The 26,895-nt window shown below is 34.5% G+C and overlaps 1 protein-coding gene and 1 long non-coding RNA gene across 2 annotated transcripts in view; one reads left to right on the top strand and one right to left on the bottom strand.

Annotated features, from left to right (window-relative positions):
• The window catches only part of aop (ETS variant transcription factor anterior open), a 50,496-nt gene extending 23,747 nt beyond the window's left edge, over positions 1 to 26,749 (top strand). The window contains exons 2-7 of the mRNA XM_089099524.1: positions 9,242 to 9,459; positions 12,883 to 12,990; positions 18,662 to 19,045; positions 21,714 to 21,902; positions 23,008 to 23,257; positions 24,818 to 26,749. Of these exons, the coding sequence (XP_088955650.1) occupies positions 9,255 to 9,459; positions 12,883 to 12,990; positions 18,662 to 19,045; positions 21,714 to 21,902; positions 23,008 to 23,257; positions 24,818 to 25,445 (1,764 nt within the window). The 5' untranslated portion in view covers positions 9,242 to 9,254 and the 3' untranslated portion in view covers positions 25,446 to 26,749. The remainder of the gene's footprint in view (positions 1 to 9,241; positions 9,460 to 12,882; positions 12,991 to 18,661; positions 19,046 to 21,713; positions 21,903 to 23,007; positions 23,258 to 24,817) is intronic.
• The window catches only part of LOC148954980 (uncharacterized), a 147,894-nt gene that overhangs the window by 267 nt on the left and 120,732 nt on the right, over positions 1 to 26,895 (bottom strand). The gene's annotated exons all lie outside the window — the stretch shown is intronic.

Here is a 26,895-nt window from a genome sequence, read left to right as displayed (position 1 = left end):
TTCCTTTAACGCAATGTTTACATTCAAACTATTTTTGAATGTTTAGAATTAAGAGGTTCCAATATAGAATCCTACGGCTTTTGACATTGATCTCTTCTGGGCCCAGCTACCGGCTACTATACAGCTGAACTGACTTGACGAAGTGGTAATTCGGGGCGACTCGAACCCACAACATCCAGCACACTACGCAGGCAACTATCAATGACATCTAGTTCACGAGGTCCTGAACACAGACCTATCTTTATAAGTACAAAAGTATGAAATTCTAACTTTGAATCTGATGATCTTTGGGTGAGATTCCATTTATATTCTCTAGGCTTGTAAACTGGCTATTATGTAGCCGTACTGCTTTAAGGGAGAGTTGCCATAAAAAAATTGCCACCGGTGAGACTCGAACTGAGGGGCTCCTGCTCCCTAAGGAGGTGACTGCTGTTTTGCTACGACGGCAAGTCCTTTTAGACATCCCTTCATATCCGAGCTCAGGATCCTCTTCGCTTTGCTCCTCGTCACAAATATCTTTAACGCAACTTTGCTGTTCGACATAACTTGAAAGAAATTCACTTTCGATAATTTTTTGCAACATTTGGTCATCTCTTTGTCACTTACATGCATTACATCTATAGACTACTTCAGGTTGGCTATCTCAAGCAAAACTGGAGATATTATTGCATAGTTAGGTATGAACAAATTAGTGTCATTTTTTTATTTGGACTTTGCTTCAAGAGGGGAACTACTCGGTTCAATGCTCATTTCTTTCCCGTATTTTTGTTCACGCACAGGCTTGCTAATAGTGTTCAACGTTTATCTTGTCTGAACAGTCGTACATACTTAGCAGTGTCTGTCATAAAGAACCCCCCTTTCCACTCAGATCTTTGACCCGAGAAGTTGGAATTTTCTCGTGAACTTCATGGATTTAATTTCAACAAGTGTTTCTAAGTGTCATGTTTCCTAGGTCCCTAGCGGAAGCTATGCAGTCCAACCGTATCGGCAATCTCATATAACCGCATTAATTTATTAGACATGGAGGAAGAACAAACAGGTTTTCCAGACAAGGGTTGGAATGTAACTTTAGATTTCAATCTTTAAAGAGCCTTGTTTTTTTTATAATTGGCATAGTCATTCCTATGTCATGGCATTTTTTTCTATGAGTGACAAACCAACTTTTGTATAATTAACTTGTACCATCAGTGGCGCCAATTCATAAAAATCTGGGGGGGAATAAATTTTTACAAAAAATGAAGCTACACAACAAACGTTTTCATAATCTTAAGTTAGGGACATTGTATTATTATTATTATTATTATTTATTTCTAACCCCCACTATACAGAGGTACAATAAGCGGAGTATCACGAAGAAAAATACATAAAAATGCAACGCAAATCAATATAGAAATCAACGATTTCCGGTTACAGAGTAACACATAAAATTTAAAAGAAAATAAACAAAAGAGAAATAACATAAAAGGAGGGGGAAAAGAAGAAGAGAAAAAAAAACTCACAACGCAGAATCTAATAAGCAGTAACATACAGAAATATGGACACAAGCAGTCATTATTACTATCATTATTTGATTTTTACTCACTCTTTACAATACTAAAAAATGTGGAGTGACCAAAGAGAGAAAAACAAAAAATAAATTAAGGAAAAATAACTTACGACTGAAACAAACCTGATAAGGTGATGGTGTGGAGAAAAACGGATACAAGGGGTATTTGAAAGTTTTCCTTTTAGTGCTTCCAGATTTACAGTAATGTCAGGAACAAGAAATTTATTAATAATTACTCGGTTTTTAGTCCAAGGTGGAAGAAACAACAAAAATTTACAAAATCTAAAATAATTAATCCGGATTCTTTTTAACTCATTTTTCTTAAGAAGGGGTTTTATTTTGTTTTATTTTCGTTTTCTGGTAAGGAAATATAACAATTGGTGTTTTTCAAAATCTAGGGAGGTAAAAAAAATTGCCTGAAAAATTGTTTTCCTTCACAATCAACGGGTATTCCAGACACGGGCTGGGATTTAAAATTAGATTTCAATCTAGCTAATGTAGAATAAACTCCGTGATTATTTCGTGCTACAGAAAACACTAAATTTTTCGTTAGTAGTTTGATCCTGTGCCATCCATAATGTGAGCACCTGCAACCAGAAATAAGGCGTTGAAACAAATGCAACTGGCCTTCAGGTGCTTGCAGCCCCCTCCCCTAAAAAAAATCATTAGCTTGTTCCATTTCATCTTAATTTGCTGAAAGAAAGGTTAAGATGGTTAGGCCACGTTTTACTGAGGAAGAATGACATGTTGCCAAATTTGGTGCTTTTTGGCCATCAATCCGCCAAACGAAAAACAGACCGTCCCCGAACGGGGTGGAAAGAGGTCTGGAGGGGGGATAGGGTGGAGGAAGGATTTAAAGAAAATTAGAAGTTTGTGGGAAAGGATGAAAAGTGAAGCTTTGAATATATTGGGGAAGGAGACCATGCACAGCTATCTTTGCCTCGGCCGGCTTGGTGCTGCAGTAAGTTGTTAGTTGTAGTAGTTTTATGCTTTTGAAGCTCAATTCTCCTCCAAAAAAGATTCAATCGTGTATGCTTGTGAATAATATATTTGCTGCTGATCTATGCTCTTAGACTCCCCCGAAGCAATCCGACCAAGAAAATACTATAATGACGTTGCTGTGGTAATCGTAAATAAAACCTTTAAATTCAAAGATTACAACTTGAAAGGCAATAAATAATTTTTTTTTTCTCTTAATATTTTTGACTTCAGTCTCCCTCATCAAAATTTCAATCACCAAGAAAGAGGAAAAAACCGGACAGATGAAGTTGCCAAGGCTCCAGAATGTAATTACAGTCCAAGTTTCACGTAGCCTGACAAGTGCATGAATACCGTATTTTTAATTTGCATAAATAACCGTAACTTTAATAGCATCACAATTAATCATCATGTCCAGCAATGCAAGAGCATTGCCCGTCTTAACAACAGCAAAGATGAAAAATCAGCATCCGTCATTCGAAAGATTGGCCGTTTTTTTGTCGCCAGCGGCTACTTACTCTCTATCCGTTTCCGGGTTAATATGCGCAGTTGAACGCGACTTCAAGACCCTTAGGACGAGTGCCAGAAACGACCTTCCTTGATAGAACCGGTCCAGCGTAAGTTTGGTTAAAATTCCAGGTTTTTAATCTTGACCGATTGCTAAGAGCAACTATGAAGATTTAGTTACCGTTTATGTATTAGAATATTTTATGGCGTATATAAAATCAAAACGTGTTAAAGCAGGATCGTATCGAGGATTTTTTTTCGGGGGAGGGGTGTTACAAGAGGATTTTTTCGGGGAGTATTTTACAAAAATAAAACGGTACTGGTGCAGTATATATAACACACGAAAGAAATCAAGTTTGGTTAATGCTAATGAAATAAAACAAAATAGGATAAATATATAATTGTTTAGAAACAAATTTTGGCTATATATTTGCACATTAGAGGGGGGGGGGTAAAGCATAGCATATATTAAATACGTAACCTAACCTAGGTACCTCCCCCCTAAACCCCAAAAAACAACAGTTTAAATATTGTAAACGCAATGAGAAATCACGCTTTGCAATCAATTAACTAGCAAATACCCGTTTGACGGGTTTCCTTGTACAGTCTATAGCGTCGTGTTATATATAATGCACCAGTACCAATAAAACTTTAAAAACGTATCAAAATTTCGGTACTTGTGCATTATATGGACCTTTCTAAAAAGTCAAGTCTGGTTAATGCTAAGGAAATAAAATAGTATGAATATATAATATTTTAGAAAGAATTTTGGGCTACATTTTTACACATTAGGGGGTTGGGTGGGGGATAAAGCATAGCATATATTAAATACGTAACCTAACTTAACCAACCTCCCCCCTGAACCCCAAAAAACAACAGTTTAAATATCATACACGCAATGAAAACCACCCTATGCATTGCATTAATCTATAGCGGTCTCTTGAATTAACCCCTCAAAAACGGGTTTTTCGTGATTGGTTTCCTTGTAAAGGCCCATATAGTGCCCAAGTACCTAATTTTGTTTATATTCATTTTTGTTACGTTTTAAGATTCAGCCAAAGAATCAAGGAGAGGGGGGGGGGGGTTCAAATCCCCTAAACCCCCTGGATACGGCCATGTTGTTAAGTATGTTTTGTGGTTTTGAGTTTGGTCATCCGTCAGAGAACTTATTACGCTTGGCATTGAGCTGGATGCACAGTAAGGGGAAGGGATAAAAAAAAAATGAAACTGAGAAAATTGGCAAATTATCTGACAGATATAGGAAATCAAAAAATGAGGGGAGGCTCACTTACATAAATCACGTACACCAAGTGGCGCATGTCAAGGGTTGCAGAAATTGTAAAAAGCGTGGCAGAACTCTACGTTACATGTGACGTTCTGATATGCTCACCAGGGGGTGGGAAGTGTGTGCTCCTTGCCCAAAAAATATCAAGAGTCGTGGGAGGAGGTATGGACCCCGATGCCCACTGTTTCTTAGTCATTTTAAGATGACTAGATTTTCCAGTTTGCTGGGAATCTAATTTTGTTAATATGGAAGGACAATGCGGAACCTCACACATTTTCGACTTATCTTATTGAAACATTTACCAGTATTTCCTTACCTTCGATAATTGATCTAAATGTGTTTTTTTTCCAAGGGAGGCCTTGGGCTAATATTCCCCCTTCAAACTGTGAAGTTCCTGATGATTTACCCTACAGTGTCAAAAAACTTGTCTTTTTATTTAATTTCTGATCGTTTTTCAAATAATGCCGGGAAATCTGGCTGAGCCTCAAAGGAGAAATACCCCTCCATACTGAATTATCCTTTAGACAATTCAATCCCAGTGAAATTTTACCCCGGACAATTACCATTAACATTTCCGTGCAAAAAATTGAGACCGAAATGAGAAAGTAAGACATAAAAACAATTTTGTATAGGAATTATGGCAAATTCCCCACTATAGAATTTTTCCCTGAAATTTCACCCCCTGGAAACTTCCCTTCCCATGAACCCTTCCCCCCCCCGCATTAAATTTCTCCCCCCCCCCCCCCAACCGAAAATGTATGCATACTTCCCAATAACAAATACTATGCGTAAAACAATGGACACATTTTATAACTTAAGAACCTTTCCCCTGGGGCGTGGAGGGGGGGGGCGTATGTTTTATCAAAAGGCATTGTTTTCGGGCCTTTCAAATATGATGAACAAAATGGCTATCTCAAAATTTTGATCGGACATTTTTGGGAAAAACGGGCGGGGGAGGGGTCTAGTTGCCCTCGAATCTTTTTGGTTACTTAGAAAGGGCACTAGATCTTTTAATTTGTGTTTGAATGAGCCCTCCCCCATTATTTTAGGACGACTGGGTCGATACGATTATCTCTGGAAGAAACAAATAGAAAAACAAACAAATATATACGAATCCGTCATCTTTCTTCTGTCAAAAATAGAAATTTTCACATTTTTGCAGATAGGAAGTTGAAACTTCTACAATATGGTTCTCTGATACACTGAATCTGATGGTGTGATTCTTTGACTTTTAAGGGATGTTTCACCCCTTTTTCGAAAATAAGGCAAATCTTCTCCGGCTCGTAGCCTTTGATGGGTAACGTTAAGCGTTTCATTAAATTTAACGTTACCCATCAGGCATACCTTTCCAAAAAACCACAGTTTATAGATGACCAAAAAACCACTAATTATATAAACTGTGCAAAAAACTAACAAGCAAGTATGTGTCCAATAAGAGTCATGCATACTCCCGCCATTTACCCGTGCCCCAGCCATTTAAACATTTGCCTCTCAATTACTTGGACTATCTGTCTTGGCTTTTCTTTGTCTACAGTTAGCCATGTCTTGATGCAACCTATGCAACCTACTGCAAAATACTTGATAACGTCAATTCAAAATCAACGACTTATTATTAATAAGCCAATTCTTTTGATACATCTTTTGGGATTAAAATTCCATTTTTATAGTTTCAGTTACTATTAAGCCGTGTCGCTCCTTACTTACAGTTCATTACCACGATTTGTTTGATTACTACTCTTCCTCTACTTGGCGACGTCAATGTTTTCCTACTCTCCCTATTTCATGTCGCTTGTACTATCTTTTATTTATGAAAGCGATTTAACAAAAAAAAACTGCACCTGATCCTTTTAATATACAGAAGCGAATAAACTAGCAGATGAAGACCACCAATAAGAAGCCATAAAAATAACTATTGCTCCCTAGGTAAAAACGCAGGGGTTGTGGGCCTGGCCCCTCAAAAACCTAAATTCTTCATAATTTCTGGGTATGTCTTATTCAAATTATTTCTGTTTATTATTTAGGCCCCGAAAAAACATCCGGTGTACGTGCCTGATTCTACCCTCCTCTTTCAAGGGTTCTCCCCCACTAGGAAAAAAAACTTTTATAACAAACATTGCATTAGTCAAAGTAAGATTTTGCAAAGAGAAAAATCCAAGCATAAATCATGGGATTGTCGTAATAGTAATGACGGAAGAAAAATTCCTGGAAGAATTAACACTCCCATTCTCCGTCCGTTTAATCATTTTCTAGAATTAGCGAGTGTCCATTTTCGTCTCAAACCTGGCTCAAGCCATAAACTATGAGCAACGATTTCTTGGAACAGTGCACATTCTTCGCTTTTGGCCTCATCTGTATGAGATTAAAGTCGAATCACTGCAATAAACAAGTTTTGAACAATTTTAGTTTATAGCTCACCCCAACCCACACATAAGGAAATCGACAGAATAAACATTGTTTTCTCTATACCACGGTTCCTTAGCCAGCTGTCCCAGGAACCAAGGCCATATCCAGGATTTTTTTTTCGGAGGGGGCTTTACTCAAAGATTTTTTTTCGTGTGTGTGGGGGGGAGGGGGAGAGTTTAAACACAAAAAAACTCAAAACTTTGTTTAAATCCATTTTTGTTTGCGTTTCCGGCTATCAACCATGGCGCCGGCTATCAACACTGGTATCCACTATGCTCGAAAAGAGGAGAGCCTTGCAACAGGAAGGTTTGAACCATATTCCCAACAGCTTTCTCATACAACTTTATCCACACTGCGCTGTCACATGGTGTCAAATATAGGAAAGTGGGACATGGCTTCGGATTTTGCAGAGGTCATTTTAAATACTTACCTTGTTTTAAGGGTTCCGCAATGGCAAAAAGAAAAAAAACGCTATACAGTGCTTTTTCTGCCCGAGGACAAGTTTTCGTGGCCCCTTGTTTATATTTTAACAAAATCAACATGTAACATAAGTTTAATATTTAAAGCCATGGACACTGGGGATTTCGGCCCCCTCCCTCACAGCAACCCTGCTTATATTTACTGATTCATCGCCATATGCCATTACAAGCACTTATCTGAATTAAGTACCTCTTTTACCCTCCTTTACGATCACTTCCTTTATCTCATTAAAATTCCAACTTCTTTGTGACTATAATTCAACCATAAAAATCAGAATCGTTAAATTGCCAAATCACATGCCGTAATCTCAGAGTGTATCCCGTATCTATACCCACAAGGGTTTTGTTAATACCATGGTAGTCAGGGTAGAAACCGGGCGTCACGATGGTATTTCCGGTGTTGTATCTCATGCTTACATGATTTCTTAGCTCGAAGAAGAATAATAAAAAAAAGAGACAGACAGATGGTACAAAAGAATTTTAATTTAGTTATATACGCTTGTTGAAGTATAATATTTTGAAAGACGGAAATGCAAGGTTGGGCTTCCTGTTTTATGAAGTGTTGTCCAACAGCGTGATTAAAGAAAATAAAATCTGGAGAAACAGCTTTAATTTTCATTAAAATGCTTTTTCTTTTCATATTCCTTTAAGCACTTTTACTCATAGAGTTACATATTTGTCTGTATTTTCCAAGAATACGGGCGTGGAGAGCAGTGGTGGATCCAGGGGACGAGGGGGCGCGTGCCCGCCTAAAATAGTCTACAGCAAGGGCGGATCCAAGATTTTTTTTCGGGGGGGGGGGTTACTAATTTTTAACTTTTTCGGGGGGGGGGGTTACTAACTTTTGACTCAGTTTTCGACTAATTTTACTGATTTTTACCTAGGTTTTACTAATTTTCGACTCGGTCAAAAATTTCGGGGGGGGGGAGGGGGTTCAAACCGGGTAACCCCCCCCCCCTGGATACGGCCTTGGTCTACCGTAGTGTAATTTATTTAATTAACGCAAGTTTGCATTAATTAAACTTGCTCCTAACGCAAATTTATCGGATCAACCTATTTTGTCCCCCCCCCCCCAAAAAAAAAAAATCCTAGATTAGCCCCTGATGGAGAGGGACTCTTTTGGGCTCCCAACATGAAGAAAATCACCAACTTGGCAGGGAGTAAGGGGTCAGTGTAACCATGCTCCCTTAAAAGTTGAAAAACTATAAACATTTTTTATATTTTAAAACAATTTGGCACTTTATGTAATACCTTTTTCAGACTTTTCTCGTTTTTAAGTTATTATTTGAACTTTTGTAGACAATCTCTTCATAACTCCAGCCAAAAAATGTATTTTGGGGGCTTATTGCAAATAAGGGGAAGTATTCATCTTCTAGCCAAAGAGCCCGTCAAACGACAGTATAAATTTAAAAAAGAAATGCAGCGTACACCCTTGTCTGAGGATCGGTGGAAAGATATTTTGCCCCCTTCCCCAAAACCCAAAATTACTAACCCCATCTCAAAACACCCTTCTTTCTGAAAGCTTCATCTTGATCCTCCAGCCTTGAGATAAAAGAGGGTATACTCTCTTATGAAGATCGGAAAAAGTTCAATTATGATTTTTATAGTACTTGGGAGAACTATTAACTTTGGTTACCATTGATTGGTGAGGAGTTACGAATACTTACCAATTATATAAAGTAAGATGTTTTAGCCTTTACATTTCACAATCTATGTGTTAATATTATTTAAACTTTGGTTTGAATGTCAAACTCCAAAAAGCCTTTGCAATTTTTTTTACTGAGATCTCCTTCCTTCAAACTTTTGAAACAGTCCTCTTTTTTTTAACCAAAATGTATATCTTTATAAATGTCACATAAGTTAGGTGAAGTTTCAGTAGCTTCGTGAAGCTTTAAATTGTGTTTTTTTCTCGCTTTCTCGCTATTCATGTGAAGATCTTATATGCGACAACAAACTTTATCAAGCGAAAACGCACAAGTGACATGACTCTGCGTTCCCATCTTTAACGCAGTTGAGGAGGAATTTGACAATTCTTTTTTTCAGGCAGGTCAAAAAGATGAAAGTGCCGGCGGTGAAACCTCCCCCCTTGAAGAATCCTGGGTTAATTCCAAATGGCTTACTCCCATTATCGCCGCTTCATCTCGACCGACTCGGGCTCTTTAACCCTGATGTGATGTGGAGGTATCAACAGCTTGGAGCTTCATCTCACCCTCCTGTTTCGCCACTTATTGACGTTAAATCAAGATTGCCATCCTGTTTAGGTAAATATCCTGGTCATTCTTGTCTTTCATTTTTCTCTTTTGTTATTCTTGTTCTTTTTCACTTCAGATCTGATCTACTAAAGTAAATGTTTTCCCGTGGCTGAAATAAGCCTTGCAATTTCTCGCCCAAAGTACCAAGGAAATCAAAATACCCCTCTCCCCCCTCCTTGAACCTTTAGGTCTGTTCATACCTGAAACCCGTGATTTTCTAAGGGTTTTATTTTGCTTTAAAAATTGTGAAGTTTTCAGGGCAGTACCAAATTTCGGTCAGTGCTGCCACGTTGAAAATAAGTAAAACTAATTAGTTGGATTTGACAGCGCGTTTCTTCCATTAAAATTCAAACATTAGCAACGTGTTGATTCCTAAAGACAACTACAACTTTAAAGGAAAGTTACACCGGTTTGAGCTGCTACTTTATTCTTTTTCTAATGTTTCTCCCACGTTCCTTTCCTTTAAATTTGGTGCCCGCTAATACCACCAACTTAATTTTCTTTAAAAAAGAAAAAATCGATTCGCCTTATTTTTTAAGATATGCACGTTTATGTTTCTACTTGGCCAGTGGTTCTCAAACTGTGAGCCGCGGTTCTCGGGGGGGTTGCGGTGTCGTCATAAGAGTGACGCAAAATATTCAATTAAACAATTCGGTAGATTTGTTGGAATTCCCCATTCTCGAAACATTTCGAAAAAAAAGATTTCACCTTTCAGAAAAAGGTTACAGCTATGGACAGTAAAAATTAATGAAGATGTATCAATGATTATTTTCCCTTGTTGCATCAGTTTGCAACCTCCAACGAAATCAATTTGTCTTGCAATTTGAAACTTTCTTTTAAGATCAACCGTTTAGAACCAATCGTCCTCTAATTTACTTGTTTAGAAGAAGAATCTCTTTTTGAGTAGCCCTGCAGTAATACGTTGATGACAAAATTCGGTACCATGGAACTTTCTGTTTGTCACATCGATATGCTGTCTTCACGATGAATGCTCTTCTTGAGACCATATATCAAAAATTTATTGTTATCTAAATTTAAGTACTGAGCGACCCGTATAAATTTTAACAGAAACTCTAAAAAACGTGAGTTTGATACCAATAGATACATCAAAAGAATCAGATTTTAAGTCTGATTTCAAATATATAAGTTTTATTAAGTTTAATCTTATCCATCAAAAGTTACGTGCCTGAGAAAATTTGGCTGATTTTCGAAAAAAGGGGAAAAGACCCCCTAAAAGTTATGAAACCTTAATGAAAATCACACCATCATATTCAGCGTATCATAGAACCCAACTTTAGAGGTTTCAAGCTCCAAAAAAAAAAAATGGGTACTTTTCAATTTTTTGCCAGAATGACGAACCCGGTTGGGGTGGGAGTTTTGTGTTTGTTTGTTTTTTTTTTTTTTTTTTTTTTTTTTTCCCAGGGTGTAACTGTTAGCACCCTGTGGCATTTAAAAAAGTTGGAGGGGTAATTTTAAAGGAAAAAAAAATTTATATTTCCATTTTTAATTTAACAAAAAAAATGGAGGGCAACAAGGCCCCCTCCCACGCTCATTTTTTTCCCAAAGTCACCCGATCAAAATTTTGAGATAGCCATTTTGTTCAGCATGGTCGAAAATATGATAAAAATGTCTTTTAGGATGACTTGATCCCCCAAAGTCCCCAGGGGGAGGGCTGAAAGTTATGAACTTTAATCAATGTTAACAAATATTATTGGTTATTGGGAAGTATACAGACTTTTTCAGAGGTAATTTTTTCTGGTAGGTGGGGGAAGGAGAGGGTCGGGGGCTATATGGAAGGATCTTTCCATGATGGAAGTTTTCATGGGGGAAGGGACATTGCTATGAAGGGGGTGCCGGATTTCCCAGCATTATTAAAGAAAAAGATCAGGAATTAAATAAAAAAAAACAAGTTTTTCAACTGATCAACTGATTGTGATTAAGAGGTCATTTTTAAAGAACTGCAAAAAAAATTCGAACTATAGTTTAAAGAGCAGGGTATTGACTAGGGGGCGAACCCCCTAATATACGTGTTAAAAATTTATGAATATAGAAGTTCGTTACGTAAGTTAATTCTAAGTTACGTATATTTATTACTAATAAAAACGTTCGTAAATAAAATTAAACAAGTTTCGAGAAAGCCATTTAACCAAATATAATATGCAAATTTTGTTTTAATTATTCATGTACGGTGAGCCAAAATCAAAACCTGCATTAATTCAAAAACGTTCAAAAATTAAATAAAAAAACAAGTTTTTTTAACTGAAAGTAAGGAACGACGTTAAAACTTAAAACGAACAGAAATTATTCCGTATATAGGGGCTGTCCTCCTCAACGCCTCGCTCTTTACGCTAAAGTTTGACTTTCTCACAACTCTATTTTTTTAAACAATAAAAAAACTTTAGCGTAAAGAGCGAGGCGTTGAGGAGGGGACAGCCCCCTTCATATACGGAATAATTTCTGTTCGTTTTAAGTTTTAACGTCGTTCCTTACTTTCAGTTAAAAAAACTTGTTTTTTTTATTTAATCTATTAAAGGATCTCCCATCTACTCTACTCTGAAGCTAATCTACAGGATCAGTTTTAAAGGATATTTATTATGACTATTTAGAATCCTTAAGATTGTTAAAAATGTGAAGGAAAATCAGCATAGTGTACTTTGTTATGGCTCACACGATGGATCTCTTGTGGCTTGTTCGATCAATGCTTGTGGCTTGTGACACCTTGTGGCTTGTGTGCTTGTGGCTTGCGGCTTGCCGACAGAGCTAAATTTGAAGAGGCAAGAAAAGTTCAAAGATGGTGAAAAAGCTTAGGGAAGCTGACGTAAAGTGCAATGTTACTGAGTTCTTACGTTCGCTTAGAGATTCAAGTGAGAAAATTATTATTTTATCTCTTAGAATGTACTAAGTTTGGGAGGATAAAGCAATCTTTTAACGCTCTAAGGGCGCACTTTAGTTACTTTGGAATTCACATCAATCAAACGAAAATGAAATTGAAACACTATGAACAGGAAATGCCCGTATATAGTGTAAATGTTCAAGGAGTAATGTAATCGCATGGAGCCATTGCCAGCTTAACTGCTTCCATCTTAGATGCAGTTAAAAAACAATGGGAACTAGTGATTTTGTACAAAAAAAATTATTGCACATTTACCATTTTAAAGTAGCTGATTAGCCTGATAATCTTGCTACTAAATGTCCCCATTTTGGTCAAGTTTTCTAATAAAAAGAGACAACCAGAACAATATTCATGGTGAAATCCAAACTAGCAGAATATTGTATAAATTGGGGAAAATATTGTTCTGTTTGTTTTTATGTATTTAAAAATTAATTAATTATATATTAATTAATTACTAATTGAGGCTGCGCAAATCTGGGCTCTGTCTATAATTTTTATTCTTTTGATTTTCTATTGTCTAATTAATGATAATTTTACAGCTGCTGACCCCCGTACGTGGATACGTGACGACGTCAGTCTTTTCCTCCGTTGGTGTGAACAGGAATTTGATATCCCCACAGTTGACCAAGAAAGGTTCCAAATGAATGGTAAAATAATCTTTAGTTGCTAGACAAAGTGTTCATTCTTTGGTTAAGTCCAAATTAGAGGGTCGAAAGTCTTTTTGTGGTTTTGGCAACTTGATGGAAATGTTTAAAGAAAAAAAAAATGCTGAATTGACTTTTATTTTAGAGGTTAAAGACCTTTTAATGCATTTTCTAATCTCTTTCCATGATTTTTGACCTGGTTATTCATTTCTGCGAGTTAACCCATGGGAGTAACTAAAAAAAGAATCAGGAAATATTATTAGCAAGCTAACACATGAGTTTTCCTTGGGTAGGGTAAATTCGTTTAAACATAAGAAATAGGCGAATTCTTATATATGAAAAGTATGTGAAAAATTGGCAAAAGCGTCAGATCAGCATCCATCATACCCTATTTATGTTTTTTTATTGATTATTACCGATTGATTTTGTAGACCATTTTTCATTGATCCTTGATTAGGGCCGCTTTTTTAGTTTGAAAAATGCGATTTCAGCCATCTTTTGTTTAATTTTAGTATATGTGAAAAAATTCAATTTTTCTCGGATATTTTGCCAAGGAATTTGCAAGTGAAAGAGGGTGAGTAAGATCAGGCATTATGCTAAACTAAGATATTCTAAAAAAAATTCGATGTGTATGGAACTTAAATTTTTCAGAGAAATTAATTGAAATACAAAAAAAAGTTATATTAGTTTTCGTAGTACAATAATTTACTGTAGCTCGTAATTCGAAATTAAAAAATAATCAACAACCTACCAAAACTAAGCTCGTAAGGGAATAGTATGAAAGCAATTATAACAAAAATAAAAACAAAAGAAGAAAATATAAAACAAAGTAAATGGAACTGAATCATTGGTCATATTCGCAAAAGAACGAGTATACTGAGCATTTGGGATTAGCATATTACCTTCCAATCGTATTTAATTGTAATTAATTGTAATTGTAATTCCAACTCCAATCGTCAATAAATCAAAACTTTGCCTAGTCATTACCCCTGCAGTAAAGTAAACAGAACCTGAAGAAAACAAGAAAAAATCTGGGCATTCTGGGTAGGGCTAAACGTAAAACAGGACATACTCAAATGGAATGGAAGAGCTGGAAAGAAAAGATATAAGGGAAGTGGATGCCTCATGGCTGGGGCATCAGTTTACGAAAATGTAAGGGAAGAGGGGAGGGGGAATAAGGATTTTATTTAAATGGAAGATAAAAGAAAGGTGTTTCTCAAAATGTAAGAGGGGGATGTCTTTTTTTAATGGGTTTTTTTTTCCAATGAAACTATCAAAAAGGTATTCTTTAAAATCCAGGAGCTTGGTGCCCCTGCTTCGAGGGAAAGAGCAAAAGAGAGAGTTCCGAATGGAGTGGAATTGAGGAGTTTGTATCAGATGACTTTCTGCTCCGATACGTTGATTAATGGTAGAATTTTATTACTAGTATTAATTAATAATAAAATTATCTTGCTCTTTCCTCAATCTTTTCTTGTTCATTCCATACTATTGGTTGTTTCATTGATTATTTTAAAAAATAATTGCGTCGTAATCCAGTTTGACTAACAATTAGAAATGGAAAGTGGACCTATGCCTCGGGTTTCCGGTCTTTTTTAACGGGGGAGGTTGGCTAATCATCCATGTAAAGTAACTTATATATCTTTTTTTTTATCATTAATAGGTAACCAAGAAAGGGCTTTTTATATAACTTTTTACATTAAAGGCTGAAGGGGCTCAAAATCTAAACTCCCGCCTCATTAATGCCTGGATCAACGGTACCCGAAGTCCTTAAGAACCAAAACGAATACCTATCTATCTTGAAGATGTTTTCATTGTATATCTTCAAACCAAATATTTTATCATTTTAATTATTATGTTATTGTTATTTTATTTAATATTCTATATTATTTATTGTTATTATTTTATTTATTGCATTATTGTTTTATTCATAGCCGTATCAAGTAGAAAAATCTTGAAGGGGGTTGTAGCTTCCTTGAGCAGACAAAATTGCTGATTTGTCAATCGAACTAAAAGTTTCCTTAAGTTAGCTGATATTTCTGGGGGAGATCTCCACATAGCAATGCCGATGAGTTTATTACTGGACTAAATCACTTTCAACACTCGGCTATCTCTTCTGCTATTGAAAGTATTTGTAAATTTAAACTAATGCATAACCGAAACAAGAAAATATATCAAAAACGGGTAGATTTTTCATTAAGACAGTGAAAATTAAATAAAAACTTAAATGAAAAATTAATATGTTTCGTTTTAGTTATGAATGGAAAGGCAATGTGGTCTAAGAAATTATTTATTTGAAATTAGTTACCTCTGCTATTTAAGTTGTTCTCATCCATAGGCTGGGGAAGGGTGCCAGGGTGGCAATAGTCCTTCATGGGAAGCAAAAATATATTCGATTAAATAGGAAAAATGAGAAGTAGGTAAATTTTTACCAAATCATATTATTGACTTGCAAATAAAGTGTATGTACAACTCAATACCTTTTTTTATGCTCTTTACGAATATAATAATCATTTTTGTCGGAAATGAATTTTACTTCACCCCTATTTATATCAATTCAGGGTATATATTTGCACATTAGGGGAGGTGGGGGGAAGTTTAATCTTACCTCTTATTTAAATCTGAAATAAAATTTAACCCCACCCCCCTAATGTGCAAATATATACCCTGAATTGGTATAAATAGGGGTGGGGGTGAAATTTATTTCCGACAAAATGATTATTATATTCAGAAAGAGAACAAAAAAGGCATTGATTGATATATTCACTTTATTCGTAAGTCAATAATATGATTTGGTAAAAATTTACCAAGAAGTATTCCCATTTAAATCTTGATAAATGTAGGCTAATGTTAGAACTTGCTCCCCTTCCCTAGAAATTTTTCTGGCGATGGAAAATCGCCAGAAAATCGCTAGAAATATTCTGACCTACATTTGCGTTTCAATTACATTTTAGATAATTGCATTAGGTATTCTTTAGTTGTGCAATTTATTAAACACTTCCTTGTATTTTCAATGTGTGTTTTCATTTCCAAATGAAACAAGTTTTATCTTCCGGATATTTTGGCAAAGTCACAAATTTTAGAAATGCGGAAGCTGAAATTTATTCTGGAAAACTTGACGGAAACCATTTTCAAAAACAGTAGATTCTTGCATAGTTGAGAAAACTATTAAAAGTTAAAGCAATTTATCTTCAAGCATGAGAAAATAAATGTTCGCTAGGGCTTATGAAAAATTTATTATACAACATATTTAAGTATATTTATAAGCGAAAATTTCGTATAAGGGAAATTGGCATCTCGCCTTGAAACACCATTTCATTGAAAATAAAAAAAAAATCGATCAAACAAACCATACACTCAGGAAATCTAGTAAATTTATGAGCCTAGGATATTTATTTTTAAATAGTGATATTTTCGGGGAATGGACCCTAAGCTTATCTCCCTGCTAACGCGCCTGTTCATAAGGAAAACAGCATACTAATAAGGAGGGCCGTATTCAGGGCTCTTCTGGGGGGGGGGTGTTTGGAGGGATGTTTACAAGAAAAATTTTACGGAACGTGACAAACATTTTTTTACTTTAATTTTTGTTACTTTTGTACGAATCGAGCAAAATTCCCTCGGGGGGGGGGGGTTCAACCGGGGTAACCCCCTCCTGGATACGGACCTGCTAATAAGATTGCACTTATGCCAGCCATAAATTGTTATTCAAAGAGCATGGAAAGTTTGTAAGAGTGCAAACTGGCACTAGTGTCGAAAAGAAAATCACCCGCCCCATATGGCGCTTTCTGATTTTTTTTTGCATAAACTACTAACTGTTTATCCTTTCCCGTATTTGAAAAAACAGGGGAAGGCAAATAAAGCGCGGTAGACCAACTAGACTATTTAACCTGCCTAGATTTATCCAAGCTAACCTAGGCCCATTTTTGGATACCCGGAATTTGACTTAAAACAATTCTAGAAAACAAAACAGACTTATGATCAACGCTTATAGGGATATTTCAGCTTTGATCGTATAATATTCAGATTAATGACACTATTATTCGAAATTGTCTTGGAAATTTTCTTCTTTTTGAATTAAGTCGCCAGAGGGTACACTGTTATTGGCGCAGGTAGTTTCAAATCCTTATCTTGGCATTTCCCATTCTATTTGGTCGTATCATCATTTATAAGTGGTGCAACTTATGGTAGGTTTTTCGTGAGTATTTAAGGTTTATTTATGGTTATTGTAGTGTTTCATATTGAGGTATAATTGTAGAGGTTCTAGGACTCCGCACCTTGATGTTATAAAATTTCTCAACTTTTGGTTTAAACCCACTTTAGAACTATTTTTTTTGTATAGTTTTTAATTTTCTGAAGAATAGCTGTACAGTCCAAAATAAAATCAGTAAAAGAATCTTTTAAACATTACCTATACAAAGTTCTACGTTACATGCACAGTTTATTTAATATACCAGTAAGTTTACCGCAGATGATTTCTGGCTCTTCATTCTCGGTGCGAACAAAAAGCTCCTCCCACTTATTTCTGCACTTATTGTCCACTTATTGGTTGAGCCGGCCAAGTGGTTTTGTCAGTACTTGTTCCGTAGGTGATTATTCTTTGTCTACCCGTGAAAAGATCTAATGCCGCTTATGTTTATATCTGCAAAAACGTTCTCTGGAGCACTCGGTCCGGGTTTTTATAATGGGTGAGATAGGGAAAGCTCATACTGGATAATTATATAAAATGTGTTTACATGTCAGTGTATTAATAAAATACTGTTTGAATGAATAACCTGTTTTATCAGTAGTAGCTGAACTTTCTAGGAAAGATAATGGACTCATTTATTTTTCTTGTTTTATATTGTGCTTTGTTTTATTGTGTATTTAATAGAGTTTTATTGCATTTTTTGGTTTTTACTAAGTTATTTCCTTTGCCCCTGAGAGTGGACATTGGTAAGGTAGCTGAAACATTTTATACATAGGCAGCCTTTTATAGAGACAGAGACTGCCTATTACTATCATTTTAGAAAAAAACCTCTTGGAATTGTTTTGTTCGCATGTTCATTCGGTTTGTTGACGGGAAGATAGTGTGGTCTTTGTAATTACTTCTACAAAATGTCTTGATTCAATACGATCAGCCATGGGGATAAAAACAAGCAAACAAATAAACACGCATCCGTGATCAGTCTTCTCGGAAAAAATGCGAAATTTTGTATTTTTGTAGACAGTGGCTTCAAAACTCTGCAGTTTAGTACTCTGATATACTGAATTTGATAACATTACTTTCATCAAGATTACTTACTCTTTTAGGAGGGTTTTACCCCTTTTTCAAAAATCAGACATATTTTCTCAAGCTTGTAGCTTTTGGTGGGTAACTTTAAACTTTATAAATTTTTCATATTTATGTTTACCATTCAAACCGATTTTTTTTTATTTATATATCATCATCAGAACTTATATCATTAGATTTTCGATTACAATTAGCACAGGCCACTCCTCACATACAGTTCGTTATAACGAAATTTTTGATTCTGTCAGCCCATGTTTTTACAATCTGTCTCTTTCTCCCTTAGCTAATTAAAATATGGAAATCAAAACAAATTGAAATTGCAAGAAAAGTGTGGAAAGTCTTCAAGTTGGTGGCAAATAAGTTTTTTTCATCGTCTACCGACAATTTTTACAGTCTTGATCTTTATAGGTAAGGCACTGTGCTTGCTCACAAAATCTGATTTGTCTGAAAGAACAGGAGGTGCTGGAGACGTCATTTTCAATGTGCTGCAAATGCTATTGCGAGAAGTGCCTTATTACGGTAGAGGCGTAACTGCAAGTCCTTTAACCCCCCAACAACATGCATTCATGCCTTTTCCACAAGGAGGTCAAGGGATTATGTCCCCACCAGCTTCCGCTAAAACCCCCAACTCCGCTCAATGGCCACCAAGGAGTCCATTCTTTTTGTCCGAAACAAATAGCTTAAATCATTTGATTCAGCAAACAACATCAGTAGCGATTTCGGATCAGAAACAAAATTCGCCAACAGATGTGAAACCACCTACGTTTGTTAATTCAAACGGGAGCCTTGCTGGTAAGTCTTTTAATAATTAAAGGAAAACATTTGCTATAACCCGTGTCATAACGAAAAGAAAAATCCCCATGATGAATATCCAATGGAAAGTGAAGCTGACTTAAAAGACTGGATAAGCAAAACTGTACATTTTTAGATCACACTGCCTCTCCAATTATAATTCAAGGAATTTTTTTTGTACTCATTATAATAAAAGTCCAAATATTTCGGCTTCACATTTTGAAGCCTTTATAAGAAATAAAGAGTGCTGAAAAGACCAAAAGCCGAACTGGCCTATCGTAGCAAGACAAAGAGAAATCTCAAGAAATAAAAACAAGGGGTTTATGACCAGTAGGAAGAAAAGGAAAGAAAACAATCATAATGGATATGTCGCCTGTGAGATTTCGTCTTCAGACGAATTAGACGTCTTCAGAGTTAAGAACAGAAATACTCTAAAACATAACAATTTAGAATAGAAAAAAGATAAAATCTAAAATCAAAAATAATAAAAATAAAAAGATCAAACCAATATATAAATACAAATTCTCCTCCATAATAAGATGTGTTTATTATAAAGTAGCATTTTTATATATGCTGGTTTGTTCATTTTAGTTTATTCTTTTTACAAAAGATACATTTTTTAAATGTTTAAACAAGAAATAACTTTTAAGCTGAGAAGTTCATAAATGCTAGAAAAATCCGAAAATTGCAAACAACTTTGAATATCCTGCTGGGCTGCTCATTTTCTTAACTTTATCCCATGTTCTACGAAATTTTACCGTGGATTTTCATGTCCTCCACCTATATAAACATCATGTACCGTTTTTTCTTCTAAAAATATATAAATCAAACAGGATTTTCTTCACGATTATAAAAAAAAAACAAATCTAGGGTTAATGCTATCTGCAAAATTAGTGTGTTTGTCCGAAGGTGACGCTGCGAGTTAGCTTTATTTATAAAAGTACGAAAGTCTAACAACGTTTAAAGATGTATCACGGGTTCCTAAAAAAAAAAAAAAAAAAAAAAAAAAAAAAACGAACTATTAAAGGCAAATAAATAGCATCAAAAATTGTAGCATCTCAGGCAGTGTTGGGCAGCTTACAAAAAATTGGCCTCTCAACCATGCTATGTACATTTTGGGGAGTTTTGAGGTCAGCAGACACGGAAGGATGTTAACTTGTTAAGCATAATCATCATCATTCTAAGTGTGTTTGAACCCCCTTTTTTCCAATAAACTGTTTTTCTTGTTTTTATCTAGATTTTAGTACTTATCAATCTATTCATCCATAAGAAAGTACAAAAAAAACGTAGTTAAAACAGAACAAAATGAAGGACTGTATGGAGTGTAGAAAAATAAAAGAAATTACGAAATTAAAATTTATAGACTTAATGTGGAAAGTAGAAACAACAAAATAAACTAAAAATTAAACTTCAGGTTTAATTTTTTCACTGTAGGAGCTGCAATGTCGAGAAATTAGATCTCAAACGCAAAACTGACTCATTATTTCATGATTACGGAAATGAAACAGTAGGTGGAGTGAATCTTGTTTCAAAAGATGATGCAAAAAAAAAAAATTGCCACTCAAGGGACCCTAGAGGCTCAGATTCCGGCACTTTCTCCCAGTCTTACATTGCCACCTGCCAATTAAATCACCATAAAAGCACGAAGAGAAGCACTGTTCTTTACCCCATAGAAACTTTTTTTATTATTTATTTTTTACTTCTATTTTCATTATTTTTATATTGTTTTTTTTTAAGGTATATTAGAGGTTAAAGTAGTAAATTAATAATGTCCTCTGTACATACATAAATGTGTACAGAGGAAGAGGAGTATAGGGTATAAACAACAACAAAACTAAAACTAATCAAGCAACAATTCTGAGGAGAATAACGATAACAGCACCTATAATCAAAAACTCAATTTAATCAAAGATCTGGCGACAACGCTATTCTACTCATCAAACGAGACAGTTAAGGGTAACAAGGCCGTATCCAGGTGGGGAGCGAGGGTACCGGGTTTGAACCCCCCCCCCCCCCCCCCGAATTTTTTCTCCGACTCATAAAACGTAACAAAATACATATGAACAATTTTTGCTGCACTTTTAAAAGTTCTTTTTATGCTCCCCCCCCCCCAAAAAAAAAACAGAAGTCATATATATATGCCCTTGAAGGGGAAAGTCTTCTACTACCTCTTGAGCACCTGATATCGATCAAATTGCTTATATATTTTAGTAGTTATATTAAATATCCCATATTTTTGGATTATATACCTGTTTCTAAACCACTACAGGATTCCAAGAAAATATTTACAAAACCGAAAAAATATATACGGATACGCTTTTCTCCCCTATATCCGTTAAATCTTCAAAAATAGAACAATGAAGAATAGTGTTTCCTTATTAGGTCGTTTTGTAGCGTTTTAATAGCCCTAATTTTTTTAAATTACACTTAAGTTTTGGTTAAGTTATCTACACCTTTCTCGAAAATTCTACGGTTTAAAGTCAGTTGGAGAATTTTTGTTTTTAAATTTTTGAGTTTTTAGTTTTGTAAGAATGAATTTGTTTTTTTTAAGTAACTAATTTTTTTTTAACACAAAATTGTTTTGCTCTTCTTTAATGCTTTGTCAAGTTTTGTTATTTTTCATAAGTATTTAATTTTGTTTTCATTAGTTTTACTTCAATTTTTATAGGGAGTTCAAGCAATAGTGGAAGTCAATCAGACTCAGAAGAGAGCAGCAGAGAAGCTGGGAGTCCGAGACGCTCTCCTCCTCCTAATCTTTCGATATCTATTCCGCAGTCACCATCCAGCTATTCTTCATCACTAACAAAAGGAGATCAACCAGTGAAATTAGAACCATCTGAAGGAGATGTCAACTCCCGTAAGAACGATTTACCTTCTAATGGTGTGTAGAATACTCATATTTATGGACCGACGACGATTCCATCCCCAACCCCCAAACAAAAATCCTGAATAAGAACATACCCTCCAGCTATCTTCCATCACAAACAGAAGATCAGTTAGTAAAAATAGAATCATCTGAAGGGATATCAATATTGAATTGTGTGTAGTAAACCCAATTTTCTATGCCCAAACCGAAAGAGCGTGTGTAATATTTTTGTAATATTGTTGGAGACCTAAAATAAGGCTTTTAAGTTTTTGTGTGAAAAGCTTTAATTCGGGGAATTGAACCCAAAAAGATGATAGTTACTATGTAGATGGAAAATCTGGTTTTGAGTTGATATACAATGCAAAATTTCCACTAAACCATTTACTATAAAATAGGCCCATACGCCGGATTGCTGCAATTTTTAAGTTTTGAAGAGTCTTAGATACACTTTCTTTTGGCTTTTCAAACTATTTCGTATTCTGTTCAGTTGTTCAACAACAGGTCCTGAATAATTATTTTTTCCATTACTTTTTAGCCGGTCCTGTTGACCTCGTATGAAGTGAATTTGATTAAGTAAAAAAACAGTGATAATTCAAAAGAAGTCATATCATAAAGCATGAATCTGAATAATGTTTTTTTTTATTTTTTTACTGTTACTAATGACTGATTAATTGCACGTAAATCAAATAATTATACAAAAACTTCCTATGATTTGCATCTGGTTACGTAATTTATTATAAAATTTATAATTTATTTCTTGATTATTTAGGTTATTTTATTATTGATTATCTTTAGCTATTTTATCACCAACCTATTTTAATTTGTTCAAAAACAAAAAATTAAAAATTTTAGATTGCCTCTAAATATTTTATTGTCTAACCGTATAAATAATATTGATATTATCTATTATATTATTTTTATTTTTTTATGATTATATTATTTCTTGATATTAATGTTGTTTTATGATTGGTTATTTTTAACTATTTTATCACCAACCTATTTCAATTTATTCAAAAACAACAAATTAAAAATTTTAGATTGCCTCTAAATATTTTATTGTCCAAATGTATAACTAATATTGAAATACCTATTTCAGATGGACGGCTTCTCTGGGATTTTTTGCAACTACTGTTGAATGACAATCAAGCTCGTTATACTCGTTTCATTGCTTGGAAGCATCACGAGTCAGGTATTTTCAAAATTGTTGACCCACCAGGACTGGCAAAACTATGGGGAATACAGAAGAATCACCCCTCTATGAACTATGACAAAATGTCGAGAGCGCTGCGCTACTATTACAGAGTCAACATATTGAGAAAAGTCCAAGGAGAAAGACATTGCTACCAGTAAGCGACCTGATATCTTTTGGATATTTCAACATCAATATCTTTAAATATTTACGTACAGGACAATTTAAGTTAAATTCTCTAATGGAAAAAGAATTTTTTTTTAAAAACGAATGTATAAAAATCAAAATTACAGCAATAAAATATAATAATGATAACTAAGAGTTTGAAATATTGTATCGTATATTGATATCATAAAGTATATCTTGAAACATCTGTATCATGTCTCGTCAAAACAAGTCAATCATTTTTCCATTAAAATATAAATTAAAATGTGTGCTAATTAAAACGCCATTTCTCTTGATCCGATCTAAAATTTTCTCAAAGTAAATGGATCATTTTATAAAATCTTTTTTGAATTATTTGATAATTTATTTTATAATAATTAAGACAACTTTGAAATATTTGATTGTATATCAATATTATAGAGTATGTCTTGAACCATCTGTATCATGTCTCTGTGAAAGCGAAAATTATTTTTCATTGAAAATACGAATTAAAATGTGTTGTAATCGAAAGTCCAAGAATCTCTTGATCCGATTCAAAGTTTCCTAAAAGTAGAAGGATTATTTTAAAAAATGTCTTTTTCTCTGGATTATTGAATCATTACGGCTAGTTCGATTTGGGAAACATAGACTAGTTATAAATAACGTACATTAGTGTACATATTATACCCATTTGCCAAAAGCAGAAATTCATCTCTTATCCTATTCTTCAGTAGATTTTTGCGAAGAGTCTGAGGCTAGAATTTGCGTTGTATAAACTTTTTAGTGTTAAAATTTCATGAAGATATTATTCGTTCGTATTATATTATATTATAAATTCTTATGTGTCGTTAATAATATTGTATTACAATTTTTTGTGAATAGAAATTATTTCATAATATTAATTGTCAAACAGTTTTTAACCTTTTGCCTAATGGTATATCGTGTAAGCAATAAACGAGAAAACTTGAAAAAAAAAGAATAACACTAAACACAAACTGAACTGCAAACATTTAAATATAAAATGAACATGACGCTATTATAATAAATTGAACATGACGTTATTATAATAAATTGAACATGACGTTATTATAATAAATTAATTAAGGTTTAAATAAATTAACGTTTATAAATTAAATTAAAGCAAATAAATTAATAAATTAACGTTTTGTTCCAGTTCATAAATATACAATTCATAAGGCTATTCCCAAAATAGCTTTACCGCTTGTAACAAGCCATGAAGGATTAATTTAAAATGGACAAGAAAACAACTGTATTGTATACATTTCCATCAGCTTTCATATCATGTTATCACCCTTATTAATTTCCTTCTCACTATTTGATTCTTCAAACAAATTCAGTCATTCATTCATTCACTTATCAGCATAAAACAATTTGATATATATTTTTCACAATTGAATCATAAGTATTAAAACCAAAGCTGGAGCGAGGAAAATACTTAACTACACTTTAATAAATGAGAAAGAAAAACTACCCCCCCCCTTAAATGGCGTATGAAAATACTTGTAAATATGTATGTTTGAATTTGTTTGGTAATAGATGTGTTTTATTTCAGGTTTTTACGGAATCCGTCTGAGTTGAAAAGTATTAAAAACATATCAATGCTTCGACAGCAGATGCAACAATCATCAGCAGGAATGCAGCCTCCTACAACAACTCCATCTGCAGTATTTGACCCAAAAACTGACTATGAAATGAAGCAGGATGTAAAAACAGAGTGTTACGATATCAATTATTCAAATAATGACATTGACATGCCAACTGATCTAAGCATTGGAAACTCTGAACGTAGACATGAGAAAGTAACCTCGCACGAATTTAACCTAGGAAAAGTCCCCGTTGAACTAATTTGTCAGCCATCTTTTCCTACTCAAGATACAGAAACTCGACAGGCACGATCATCCCCCTCTTTTCAATTTTCTGGTGTTACACAAGTAGATTTGGACAATCAGTATCAGCAATTAAATTTGAGTATCGGGAACGTCGATAGAACACACGAGCAAGTGAACTCACATGAATTCACACTGGGAAAAACTCCTGTTGAACTTCTTTGTCAGCCATCTTTTCCTGCTCAAGATTCAGAAGTTCGACAACCGCGATCGTCTCCCTCTTTTCAATTCTCTGGTGTTACTCAAGGCGATTTGGACAGTCAGTATCAGCAGAATATTCGATTGACTGCTTGATCCATTAGTAGAAACATCGTAAGTTAACGATCTCTTTGGTGATTATGTGATTGCTAAATTTTTGATGCACTATTTTTTATCCTCTGGTGTTGCTCAAGGAGATTTGAAATATCAGTATCAGCAGAATGTTCGATTGACAGTTTTATCTGTTGATATAATCATCGTATGTTGACGATCTCTTTGGTGGTCATGTGATTGTTAGATTTATGATGCTTTTAAGTGATCATCTGAGATTGTACCATAATGATTATTAGTGGTTTGCCATCATACACAGATGAAACCTGTTTCGCAGAATTGTGTTTATTTCTAAACCTTTTATTTTTGCTATAATTAGAAATACGTGTTTGGTCAGTCGGTTTATCTATGATTTACCAACTTGTCAGTCTGTTTACCAATCTTAAAATTGTAAAAAAATGTCTTTCAGTAAAAAACCAAAAAAAAAAAATATCGACAATTTTACATGTTGAATTAGCAAAAACATCTATAATAGCGTTCAGTCAAACATTTTGAGGGCGGGGTATCAGACCATTTTCATGGGAACTTTTATATTATTTTCCAAAACTTTGTTATGCCAAAAATCCTGATTTATTGAGCATTTTAGAGTATACTTTTGAGTACATTTTGAATTCCGAACTCCCTTTTCTAGTTCAAATATATAGTTAAAAGATTGCGTCTCAGATATGAAAACTATCTCTGCCGTATCTTTGATGCATAGTACAAAGAAATAAATGTTGATAAAAGAAGAAAAAACAGAGAAATGAATGGCTTTCTTTTCTTTTGGAAAGCTTAGGCCTTGTAACAAAACGCGTTATGAATTACAGCCAACAACCTCAGCTTATTTAAAGAAAATTTCATCAAAACAGTTTTTTTTAGTCAAGTCTATATTCAAACCGATAAAAATCAAGAGCTGGCAAATTGGTGGCGTTAGGTGTCGTTAGTCCACGTCATAATTTTGGTTAAGAATTCACTTTTCAAAGTTAATTTAACAAAGTGAGCTATCTCTTTTTGAATATTGTATAAAACCGGTTTGAGTGAAAAATAGTGATTCTTGAAGTTTTTTTCTTTTTGTGAATGAATTGTGATATAAACCCTTGACGTTGAATTAAGCCCGTGGTGTCGGTGCATATTGTGCAATTGCGAAATACAGTTGTAATTTACCTACTATAAAACGGTGCAAAAATGTTGCTTCCATTTTGCGGTTAGTGTCGTAGAAACGGCCAGTGATTTAATCGGGGTGTCTTTGTTTATTTATTTTTTGTTTTACTAAATACTCATTAAAAAAAAGTTTGTATACAAATAATGGAACTTAATTTTTCGCTTAATTGTATTCTAGAAAAGATGTTCAGCAGGCACGTACGCCGGATTGTTTTCCTTTCGGTTGGGGGGGGGGTTGTTATGATGAAAAAGAAAAAAGTGATAATTTGAATAAGAAGTGCTCAAGAATGTGGGA

The sequence above is a fragment of the Artemia sp. Qi Xiang Cuo genome, chromosome 2 (assembly GCF_049724085.1).
Source record: "Artemia sp. Qi Xiang Cuo chromosome 2, ASM4972408v1, whole genome shotgun sequence".
Lineage (NCBI taxonomy): Eukaryota > Metazoa > Arthropoda > Branchiopoda > Anostraca > Artemiidae > Artemia > Artemia sp. Qi Xiang Cuo.
This window is presented reverse-complemented; position numbering and strand designations above follow the sequence as displayed.